Here is a 12,543-nt window from a genome sequence, read left to right on the forward strand (position 1 = left end):
TCAACTGCTGAGTCACCCAGGCGTCCCCTCTCAAAGACATCAACCATGTTCCCTTCTCTGCACCCACTCCTCACATAGGCCCTTCTTCCATCACAGCCTTCTCTTTGCATAGAACCTTCTTTTAAGGGATCCCTGGGTGGCTCAGCGGTTGAGCGCCTGCCTTCAGCCCACAGGGCGTGATCCTGGAGTCCCAGGATCAAGCCCACGTTGGGCTCCCTACATGGCCCGCAGGGAGACGAGTTCAAATTTGACTCCGTTGCCTCTGCCTGTGTCTCTGCCTCTCTCTGTGTGTCTCTCATGAATAAATAAATAAAATATTTAAAAAAAAAAAAAAGAACCTTCTTTTATTTCCTTTGACAAATGTCACCTTCCCTGACTACCCTTCCAGAGGAAGACCGCATCATGCCTCCCTCTCCACATTAGCCCTTTGTGACACTTCTCATCACTGACCTGTAATAAATGTATTTGCACGTTGCAACTTAATGTTGCCTGTTTATTTGTTGACTGCCTGTCTCTATTCACTAGAATGTAACCCTCAGGCTGCTGAGTCCCCAGGGCTTACAACAGAGCCTGGCACATGGGGGGGGGGGGGGCTCAAATACAGAGGAGAGAGTGAACAAATGATCTTACTTCCAGTCCTCTTGGAGGTAAGTAGGCAAGCAATCCATCGTAAGTGAATAATAACAAGAATGAGAATATCAAACAGGCTAGGAGCGTGGCTGCTTTCTCACTGGGTTTACCTCACAGAGTGAGTTCAAACTCAGTTGGTGGTGCTTCTTCTAATTTTTCTTTTCTTTTCTTTTTTTGGTTTTTAAAGATTTTACTTATTTATTCATGAGAGACACAGAGAGAGGCAGAGACGCAGGCAGAGGCAGAGATACAGGCAGAGGGAAAAACAGGGCCCATGCAGGGAGCCTGATTAGGACCTATCCCGAGACTCCAGGATCACCCTGAGCCAAAGGCAGACGCTCAACCACTGAGACACCCAGGCATCCCTACTTCCTCTAATTTTTCAACAAAATTTTGTCCTAGGTTGAACTCTTTCTTCCTGGCTCCTGTCTGCTACCTTCCCAGAGCTCCCTATCTCAAGAGCATCACCACCATCCACCACGTTGTTCAGGCTAGAAAATTTGAGTGTTCCTGACTTGCCCTCTCTCCATTCCCAATGCCAACACCAGTCCAGATCTGCTGTCCAGCCCAGATATGGCAACAATTTAATTATGGGATCCTCACCGCCATCTTGCCCCATGAGGCCTCACACACACACACACACACACACACTCTCTCTCTCTCTTTCTCTCTCTGCCCCCACTACTGCTGTATCTGCCGGCTAAAACACTTCCCACTCTTCAGTCCCCCGCTCTAGGACTTTCCTTCTGATGCAGGTTTCCCAGCCAGAACCCAGTGTGCCATTGGATCCCACGCCCCACCCCTAACAACCCATCAACATCCCCCACTAAGAAACTCCAGTCTGAATGCCGGTCCCTCTACAGAAGACCCCAGGGTAGAATAAGCTAAACCCAGTGCCAAGGACCCAAAAGATATTGAAAGACTAAGCACTCTGCCAAGTGTCCAGGTCAAGGGGCTGGATTTAATAGCATTTGGAAGAAACCACAAAGGTCATAGTGAAAAGAAATCAGTAGAGGTCTATTCTTAGCTCAGACTCATTCTTACCTCATTTACCAGAAAAGTTACAAGGTGCAAGTAGCAACCACAATAATGATGGCAGCTTGTACTTATGGAAGGCTTACTGGGTGTCACACATTTTTTCTAAGTTCTTAGCACACGTTCTCTCATTTAATCCTCACGAGAATCCAATGGCATGAATGCCATTATTCTTCCCATTTTTTGAGATGAGAAAACTCCAACACAGAAAGGTGGAGCCACTTTCTCGAGGTCACACAGCTGGTGGGGGATTGAGCAGAGTCAGATCTTACCTACTGCATTTTACTAGGTCAGAAGACTGTCCCCCCTTCCTGTTTCGTGACAGTGAAGCGTAGCAGGAGAGGCATGGACCATAAGTAACAAGAGCTGGTCCAGCTCGGCCGGCAACATCCCATGACTTAGAGAATGTACAAAAGGGTTGAGTTGAAGTCTCCTCTTCTCCCTACACTCTGTGGGTCTGATTGCATCACTACCTGTCTGCCACCCAGGGACTCCATCCTCCGTCCTGATACCGCATCCCCTCCCGCCCCAACCACCCACACATTGGTGAAGAGGACCATGTCCTCCCTGCCTCGCTCCAAGCAGAAGGACCACCGTCTCAAGCTTCACCTGCCCCTCTCCTTGTTCGATCTTATTTTATTTTTTATCATTACCATTAGTACTCTGACTTATAGGACGCATTACTACCAATTTAGAGGAGCCATGCACATTCCCCTGTTGAATACACATTCCAGGGAAAACTGACAGTACATTTATTGAAATCTGCTGCCCGTCAGCTGAGGAATAAGGCTGTTTTAATATAGCTCAAATTCTCCTAGGACAAATAGCAGGAAAATTGGAATCTTCCACTGGCAAAAGCCATTAAGCCAGCAAAAATCAATTTTATGAAGAAAACTATGTCTCTCGGTTTCTCTTTGAAAATTATTTCAAAAGAGGGCTAAATACCAAAAAGTAATAAATTGTTACACAGTAATAATGAATTAAGAGATTATACAGGGTGCCTGGGTGACTCAGTCGGTTGAGCGTCTGCCTTCGGCTCAGGTCATGACCCCAGGGTCATGGGATCGAGTCCTGCATCGGGGTCCCTGCTCTTCGGGGAGCCTACTTCTCCCTCTCCCTCTGCCTGCAGCTCCCCCTGCTTACACACTCTCTCTCTCTCTCTCTCTCTCTCTCTCTCAAATAAATAAATAAATAAATAAATAATCTTTTTTTAAAAAGAGATTATACAAAGAGACCTACCTTGTAAGGCGGCTGAGGACATATCTGAGTATGACGCTGAGGGTTCTTCCTTGGTCTGAATCCTGGTGTATCTTTAAAAATGACCTTGCACTTAACCACCCACTGAGAGAGAGAGAGAAGACCAGTCACAGAAGGAACTTACCAGTGATGCAGTTCACCGGATGGTTAACTTGGCTCTCTATCAGGGTACAGTAAGTTATGCTGTAGTAACAAGATACCTCCAATACTAAAACCATAGGTTTTTATCGTGCTTAGGCCGCATGCCCATGGCCAGATGCTTGAGGTCAGCATCTTCCTCACCAGGAGACCCAGGCTGAGGGAGCAGTCACTATCCAAAAGGTCACCAGCAACCAGGGCAGAGAACAAGAGCGTGCGAGAGGGCTTCAAACCAGCAATGGAAGCTTCTAGCCCAGGGACACCTGGGTGGCTCAACTCTTGAGCATCTGCCTTCAGCTCAGGTCGTGATCCTATGGTCCTGGGATCAAGTCCCATGTCAGGTACCCTGCATGGAGCTTGCTTCTCCCTCTGCCTGTGTCTCTGCTTCTCTGTGTGCCTCTCATGAATAAATAAATAAATCTTTAAAAAAATAAAAAGAAATAAATGTTCTAGCCCAGAAGTGACATGTTTAAAGCCCTTTAGCATACTGGCAACACCAGGTACCCATCATCGGCCAGACCTCATTCCCACCCAACTGCAGTGGGGCCGGGAGTAGTAGACTGTTATCAAGGGCCTAGAAGAAAGAGAACCAGAAATATTTGGTGAACCACTCTAAGAGCTACCACATTAGCCTTTTGAAGTAATAACATCCAAAGCCCTCTACTTCTATAGTGCCACATCGTTTGTTTGTTTTTTTTAAGATTTTATTTATTTATTCATGAGAGGCACAGAGAGAGAGAGAAGAGGCAGAGACACAGGCAGAGGGAGAAGCAGGCTCCCTGCAGGGAACCCAGTGCTGGACTCCATCCCAGGACCCGGGGATCACGCCCTGAGCTGAAGGCGGATGCTCACCCGCTGAGCCACCCAGGCGTCCCAGTGCCACTCATTTTCAAAGTACTTTCACTAATGGTGTTGCTTTTGCTTCTAGGGCAATACCAAACTACTTGGCAATAAATGTTTGTTGAGTGAGTGATTGGTAAAAGGGAAGATATTACGATCCCTGCTTACCTTGTAGGGCAATAGAGGCTCAAAGACTCAGTGAGGTTGCCCAAGATTCTCAACCAACACATCCTGATGACAAATGTGTTCCCCAGAATGTTCAGCTAAAGAAACAGGCTATGTCTCTTGAGTGCCAACTTGATGACAAGCAAGTTTGTGAGTGAGTTTCCTGATCTTTCGACATTCATGCCAATGATCCTTGTGGGTGTTTCCCTAAGGAACGAATGCATTTCCTATTGCGAAAGAAGGCTGTGTGTGTGTGTTGGAAGGGATCAGGGAGGGTGAGAGAATGTTTTTGTTCTCTGCCAGCATGATTTTCTTTTGAAACGCAGCAAGTTGGGTTCACTATAATAGGAACACAATTGATAGAGACATGTTGAAGGGAGCACTGGGATGTGGAAGTAGGACAGCCAATTCCAATTCTGGCCTCCTCTTCATTTCAGGAAAGAATGAATCGGGGTCCCTCTCTGCGGGCATGCACCATCCAGCCGTTCAGTTCATCCGGAGGACAAAGAGGAAGGCTGGCAGGAAACAGGCTGTGAGCAGAAGTCGCTATAGGATGCCGGGAAGACCCAGAGACCTGACCCCACTGGGGAAGAGTACAATCCCGCAGTAGAGATGCGCGAAGTCAGCTCGAGGGCTAGAAAGGGTCCCCCCAGCTGTCACCAGGGAGAGTCAGAAGTCTTTAGTTGTACTACGTAAACATATGAGTGACATGGTGGGTAAGACACGCTTCGGACACAAAACAGACATTATGCTTCCGTTCTGACTCTCGCTTTCCTAGCTGGGGGGACTGGGGCAAGTTGTTTTATCTCTGCACATCAACTTTCCCAGCTGTAAAAACGGGCATGATATTCATTCCAACCTCCTGGGTTTAGTAAATGGAATAAAAAAAAAAAAATTGTAGGCTCTTAGCGTGATGGCAATACGAGGAATCACTCAGTAATATGTCCATTGTCCAAATGAAAATTTTATTTAAGAGAATATGTGCACTTTCTTTTTTACTTTCTATTTGTTAAAGTTTATTTATTTAAGTCATCTCTACCCGCCCCCCAATGTGGGGCTTGAACTCACGACCCTGAGATCAAGAGTCACCTGCTCTTCCGATTGAGCCACACTGGCACCTCCAATGTGCACTTTCTAAGTAAAAAAAAAAAAAAAAAAAGAATACTGAAGGGGGGAAAAACAGTTCCTGAGCCAGGCTATGAGAAAGAGAAAAGGGAAAAGAGACAGTTGCCTTGATCTCTTAGGCTGGGTCAGGAGCTGCTGGTTTCCACTCTGCCTTCCTCAGCTCCTCACACCATGGTTCGCAGACTTGAGCAGATGGCAGCAGCACCCCAAGGGCTTCTTACAGCCCAGACTGTATGATTCAGTGGGTCTGGGACGGGGCCCGAGAATCTGCATTTCTAACAGCCTTCCAGACGATGCTGGAACAACTGCATTGGGGCTATATTCTGAGAACCAATAAAAGGCCCGGCACTTCCCAGGCCCCAGAGCGAGCCAGGAGTCAGATATGTAGTCTTTACAATAAAGGGGTGCATATTTGTCATTTTCTTGAACATCTGAAATTTCAGGGCCCTGGCCTGTGTTTTGGGATTCTCAGGGCTGACCCAATGGCGTCCCTGTCGTCTCAGAGATTCGCACCATAGTCCAGGCACGACCAGTGGCTTTTCAGGCCTTCATTCTTCCCTCCTGGTGGCAGTCCTCCAGCTTGAGTTTTGGCTTTGCTTCCAGCCATCCCGATCCGTCCTTGCCAGCCTCCCTCCCACGGCTTGGAGCTGTGCCACTCAGTCCCATCCAGCATTTGGTGTCTTGTTTTGCCTTGTTCTTACAGTCGTCTTGCAGGGAACAGAGGTCCAGACTTTGAAAGCTGTCTCCGGGGCAGACCTCCCCACCCACCAGGTCCCTGCAGTTGGGTTTTGCCTGCCTGGTTAGACTCAGCTGTGCCCCCTTGGAAAGTCTGGTGCCTAGTGGTTCCCATATCACTGCAGACAGTGGCCTCTGACCCTTGCCTGTGTGGGCCATTCTACTGTCACCCTGGCCACCTCCTAGCATGAGCTGCTGCCCTGGTGGCCCGGTCTCAGCTCGTTCTGTACCCTACTTTTTCTCCATTAACCCCAAGAAACTATCACACCAGAATCTAGGGCTAAAACAATTAAGAAATCATTTCCAAAACAAAAAAGGAAAGAAGGAAAATAATTTTAACAGCTACTTATTGAGCAATACACTTGACACTGATTTAAGGCACCAATGTCAGCAGGACACAAAGCAGAAAAAGTCCTACCTTATGTTCCAGTGGGGAGACATGGATGATTAATACAAAGTAATAAGTAAGTGGCATCTCTGAGCATGTATGATAAAGAGAAAAAATAAATCAGGCAAAATGAAGCTAAGAGTGCTGGTGGGTCCGTTTCCAACAAGGAGGACAATCAAGGCGTCGTTGGGAAGGGAACGTTTGGGCGAACGTCTGGAGGAGGACGGGGAGCAAGCCACCCGGTAGGTAAGTGCTGCAGAAACTGGTGGTCAGTAGGCCCCCTCCTGACGCTCCGCCCTGTTTGTGGGCTAGCTCCCTCCTAGTCTGGTGGCTCGTACACTTTGGAATTTCATAGACCTTTTTTTTTTAAGATTTTATTTATTTATTCATGAGACACACACACACAGAGGCAGAGACACAGGCAGAGGGAGAAGCAGGCTCCATGCAGGGAGCACGACATGGGACTCGATCCCGGGACTCCAGGATCACGCCCTGGGCCAAAGGCAGAGACTCAACTGCTGAGCCACCCAGGCGTCCCAAGAATATCATAGACTAAAATTTTTAGACTTTTTTTTTAATTAAAAAAAAAGCCAACTACGAGGCCCTTACCAGAAGCTGGCTGCGGGACCCTCTGGCCAGCACCACTGTGCAGCTGCGCGGTGCTTCCCTTGGGTCCTTCCCAGCATGTGATGCAGGTATGTGGTGGGGTCCCCTGTCTTTCCTGGGACCCTCCCCACACACGGCGCGGCACCCCTGCCACGGTCAGTGCCTCCACGCCACGCCGTCCTTGCTGCACCTGCCGGGCGGCCACCCCCGGGCCCCATACGGGGACCCCAGCAGCCTCCACCCCAGAGCCATACACAGAGGTCGCCTCTGTGCACAGTCAATGCCTGTCCTGCGGGCCTGTTGATGACGCCCATCCTTCGTGAACCACTTTCCTGTCTTGGCTCCCTGGTGCCTGCAGCGTCGCACTTGTCCTCACATTTCACCGGTCACTCCTTCTCAGACTCCCTAGGGAGCCTGCAGGCCGGGCGGCAGAGGCCTTGGCACCCAGGCCTGACCCGCCGTTCCGCTCTCCATCCGGCACAATCTGCCCAGCTCTGTGGCCTCCACGCTGCCCGTAACCCAAGGGCTCCAAGGTCGCCCTCTCCGGCCTCGACATTCCCACTGAGCTCCAGGTTGCAGAGCCCTGCCGACACCTCGACGTGGACTCCCTTTATCTTCACTTGGTCGGGACCGTTCGATTCCAGCAGAAAGCCTGAGTCTCCTTCCAGACCCGGCTTCTCCTCCAGGCTCTCCACTCAGGGAGTGTCACCTCCGTGACCTCTGTCACCCAGCCACACCAGAAATCCCTCTCCAGTCCCCTTTGTCTCACACATCTCGTCCGATGAGCAATAGGCCTGCTTCTGCCTCTAGAGCCTATCTTGACCGTGACCTTCTCCCTCTGTCCCTCACCCCTCCTCCGTCCCCTTATTGTTTCTCATCCAAAGCACAGCCAAGGTCACCCGATTGACCTCCCTACTTCCATCCCGGCCTTTATCCTTAGGCCTGTGACTAACACAGGAGCCAGAGTGATCGCTTTTCAAATGTCAGATGATACGGCTTCTCAAAGGAGACTGTCCAACCACTTCTTGTCCCACCAAGTCGAAGCCCAAACTCCTGAGTCTCACTACACGGTCCCCTGGGGTCTGGCCCTGCCTGGCTCGCTCTTCCCTCTCCTCCCTCTCTCCCCACCTTCGCTATGCTTCAGCCTTCTTTCTGCTCCTTTAACAAGACACACACGTTCTCTCTCTCTCTCCCTCCTTAGCCCTTCTGCACTAGTGGCTCCCTTTGCCTGAAACCTTCTCATCCTGGATTTTCCCGTGTCCAGCTCCCCTTGCCACTTAGATCCAGTAGCCCCTTCTCCGATGAGTCGAAATAGTTACTCTACAACCATTGTTCTATTCTTTCCTAGTATTTATTACTAAAACATTTTTTCTTGTTTATTTGCTTGCTTATTGCTGGACACACACACACACACACACACACACACACACACACACACACATTACTGGAAACCCCATAAGAAGTCCCTGTTTGTTTTATCCATGGTTGTCTCCCTGAGCGGCTAGAACGATGCCCCGCAAACAGGGACTCAGAAGATCATGGTTGATGGATGAATGCTTAGCATTTGATAAAAACAGCTGCCACCTACTATCACCATCTCCCTGTGAAGGAAGAGGCATTTATTCCCAAAGAGATCAAGGCACATCAGCGTGGGGACTAAGAATATGGACTCTAGAGTCAGATTGCCTGGGTTTGGATAGCGAGTCCACACCAGGACCATCTCCCTCAGTCTCAGAGGTCTTACCTTGGAGGTAGAGATTTTGTAGTCTATTCATACAATGGAATATTATTTGGTCGTGAAAAGGAATGAAGTGTTGATACGTGCCACGATGTACCTGAGTGTCCGGAACATCATGCTAAATAAAGGAAGCCAGGCACAGAAAGGCCAAGCATTATGTGGCCCATTGGTACAAAATATCTAGAAGAGGTAAATGCACGGATTCAGAGAGCAGATTTCTAGGAACTGGGGTGGGGAGTGGGTTAGGAAATAACTGCTGAAGGATATAAGGTTTCCTTTGGGGATGTTGAAAGTGTGTTGGAACTAGTTAGAAGGGGTGGTTGTGCAATCCTGGAGATGTACGAGATGCCACTGAATTGTTCACTTGAGGAGCTTAATTTTGTTATGTGAATTTCACCTTGGCAACAAAAAGAGAAGAAAATGGGGATTTTAACAGTGCCCCCCCCCCACTGTATGGGGACATCGTTAGGATTAAGCGAGGTAATGCTGTAGCCCTCAACACGGTGCCTGACATTTATCACACTATTAAGATGATGTACCTCCTAGTAGTTAAATTAAATAAAGATAGCTTCATGAAATGTCACATCATCTTTGTTCACACTTCACTCTAGTGAGAACTGTCAACTTTATCACGGATTTTCATCAGTCCACGGGCTGGAATTTGAGAACCACTGAAATAATCAATTTTGATTCAAATAAAACCACCTTTTGGAAAAAAAAAAATTCAGAGAGCCATTCTAACTCATTTAATAAACTGAAGATACAAAAGAGAGGAGCTTATGACAGCAGTACTATCCACAGTGGGACAGAAGCAAAGGCCAGGTGAGGAAATAAATAGGAGTCATTCCGTTTTTCTCACTAAAGTGATAATGGCATCCCAGACATGCACCCGTCCCCCGACAAACAGAGACACCTACAGTAGCAGAGAAAACACCCTAGTTTACCTGATCAGGAAAAACGTGTCAACCCCAAGATAGAACGGGCCACTCCGAGAATAAAGGTACAGTGGGTTTTTAAGCACTCTGGTCTTCCACTCGAGCACATTATCTGCAACAAACATAAAAACAGTGTCTTGGTTTCACGGAAGAAAGTCATGTGATTTATGTTTTCAAAAAACCAAGAGGAATGCCTTCAGCTTTCACAGCATCAAGGGGATTTTGGGCAACCCCACAACTTAAGAGGAGAAGGTAGGGGCACCTGAGTGGCCAGTTGGTTAGACAGTTGCCTTCGGCTTGGGTCGTGATCCCGGGGTCCTGGGATCGAGGCCCGAGTCGGGCTCCCTGCTCAGTGGGGAGTCGCCTGCTTCTCCCTCTCCCTCTGCCTGCAGCTCCCCCTACTAGTGCTCCCTCTTGTCAAATAAGTAAATAAAATCTTATAAAAAAAAAAAAAAAAGAGGAGGAGAAGGTAGATTGGCATTGGAGGTGGTGACAGGGGCACCGTGGAACCGTGACCAAGGCTTCAAGCTGCTTCCTGCTCTCACGGTGCCCACGGCCACTCGGGGGCCCCAGCTGCATCGCCTGCCCACAGACTGGGTGCCGATCCCCCACGGGGTCCTTCGAGCCCCCCCAGGCTGGCCTTCCCCTCAACGCTGACCACGCTTACGCAGGGTTGCTGCTGCTGGCGGCCTTCCACCAGGGAGGCAGCCGGCGGAGGGCCGAGAAACGCTCGTGTAACACCAGCGCACAATCCTTATTTATGCCTATTTTTCCAGGAGAAGGAAGCGTTCGTTTCTGGCCTCGTTAATCATCACTAGAAGGAACCCAGCTCTCTGGACAACGAACCTACAATCCTCAGGCATCACTGCTCACCTGGTAATCAGGTGCCTGGTTCACACTCGGGGGGAGGTAATGCAACCACGGGCACCGGCCTGTTGGCCTGGAAAACTCACTCGTGGGCGGGCACGGCTCTGTCTCTAAAACCGGGGAAGGCTGCAGCCTCGCGTCCCGTGGCCCAACGTGCTCCCCTCACTTGAGAGCGTCTCTCTTCCTCGACTGCTCACAAAGACCCATCAGTCCTCCTCACCCAAAGACAGCCACGCAGTCATCTGACTGGTGTGCCCCGACATGATCCAGAGGAGGCTCAGAACTCGGATGCCATTCAGCGCGGAGCACGTGCTTCCTGGCGTCCTTGCGGTCCAGATGGCCAGCACGTTCTTCTGCCAAGAAAAGCATGTCAGCGCACGCCCCGTGGCTCCTAAAAACCCTGGACAAGAGCACAGGTGTTACAGGCCACGCTGAGAGCCAGCCCAGCCCACACGCTGGCCCGCAAACAGGAGTCCAAACACACACACACCAGTGATCCTGGCTGTCACACGGACACTCCTTTGCTGTGACCCTGGACTGCTCCACCCCGTTCTCCACGGCCCCCTCTTGATGTATCTGTGCACCTTTGGGTGTGTTCTCCCTCCTTTTCCCTAACGTGCCCGATTTGACGTTGGTGTCCACACTGCCACGCACAGAATATGCTAACCGAGCTCAGGCCCCCAGGATGCCAACACCTGACCCCAGTCCTGTTGGACAAAAGTGGCGGGTTGGAGGAGGGTGGGGAAGAGAACGTAGGCATCCTTCAGAAACCACATGCTCCATAAAGCCAGCATTTCACTTGACAATGGCATTTCTTCCGTCCTCTCAAGAACGCACTACTTGCAAACAGCATCCCTACCTGTCAAGTACAGGTGTGAGAACAGGGGCAGGTGGTGCAGCAGCTAAGGATGCTGGCTTTATAGTTGGCTGCTCGTGGCTCTGACTCTGGCTGTCCTTTGTTGGATGCTCTGTAACCTCTGGCAAGTGAGTCAAATTCTCCAGCCTATGTTTCCACATCTACAAAACGGGAATCGACGTAGATCTTACAACCGTAGGAATATCGTGAAGAACAAACGAGATGCTAGCACACCTGCTCGGCTCACTACATTAAGCCCTGCTGCTCTAATCCCTTCTCCTTAACTCATGTCTTCTCATTTAAAAAAAATTAATTGGATGCATTTAGATCAATTCCAAATAGCTGGAATCATGAGCCGGCACCTCCGAAGGAAGGCTTGAGTGAGCTGCTCCGAGAGACTCCTATTTTCCTCTTGGATGTAGCTTTGGTGCTTAAACATTGCAGGTGCAAGGGTGTAGAATTGAGACTTCTTTACAAATGAGATCTGGCTTGTCACGGGGCGCCAATTTCTTAAATGGGAGGATGAAATTGCCCAGTTCTGCCCATTTCTGAGGTTCCAGCTGTCCGTAGGGGTCTCTCCACTGGGGTCACTCCCACCATGGGCCTGCCCGGAGGCTCGGAGCTCACCCCGTCGGCTGGAGGCATTTGCGCTCACCGGCACCTGGCCCGGCCCTGAGAAGCCACCTGCCACAGCGGAGAGACGTGGTCGGGCTCTCTCTGCCCGGCCCCACCTCACTCTTCACCTCTCAGGACCCCTTCCCTCACTTTTAAGCTGAGCGCGCTCTTTGGCGGTGCTGCTGTGAGACTTTGAGCACGTCTGTCAAACATCTGGCCTGATGCCCACCTTGGCAAGCAAGCACTGAATACGTTTTGCTACCATTTGACTTTTTTCTATCTAAATTCTACTTGTGGGTGAACTTAACTAGTAGCAGCTTCTAACATTGTCTGAAAATAACTGGTCCTGTGGGGAGGATGGCCTCTGGGCCCCATGTACCCATTCGTAGATGGAAAGGATGAGCCAAAGGGGCGTGGGGAGAATGTGGTCGGTGGTTCTCAAAGTGAGGGCTCGCAGTCCAGCAGCTTCAGCATCACCTGGGGACCTGTTAGAAAGGCACAGTCCCAGGTCTCATCCCAGACCTACTGTCTCAGAATCTTCGAGGACCAGGCCCAGCAATCTGTGCTGTGATGTGCTGAAGCCCTCCAGGTGCTTCCGATGCTCCCCAAAGTT

The 12,543-nt window shown here is 49.9% G+C and overlaps 1 protein-coding gene across 2 annotated transcripts in view; it reads right to left on the reverse strand.

The window, feature by feature from the left end:
* LOC144310510 (O-acyltransferase like protein-like) overlaps positions 1-12,543 on the reverse strand; it is a 75,021-nt gene that overhangs the window by 28,606 nt on the left and 33,872 nt on the right. For both annotated transcript variants that reach the window (XM_077891547.1, XM_077891537.1), the window contains exons 6-8: positions 10,680-10,859; positions 9,602-9,704; positions 2,905-3,006 (exon numbers count right to left, since the gene is read on the reverse strand). In XM_077891547.1, the coding sequence (XP_077747673.1) occupies positions 2,905-3,006; positions 9,602-9,704; positions 10,680-10,859 (385 nt within the window). The remainder of the gene's footprint in view (positions 1-2,904; positions 3,007-9,601; positions 9,705-10,679; positions 10,860-12,543) is intronic.

The sequence above is a fragment of the Canis aureus genome, chromosome 1 (genome assembly GCF_053574225.1).
Source record: "Canis aureus isolate CA01 chromosome 1, VMU_Caureus_v.1.0, whole genome shotgun sequence".
Lineage (NCBI taxonomy): Eukaryota > Metazoa > Chordata > Mammalia > Carnivora > Canidae > Canis > Canis aureus.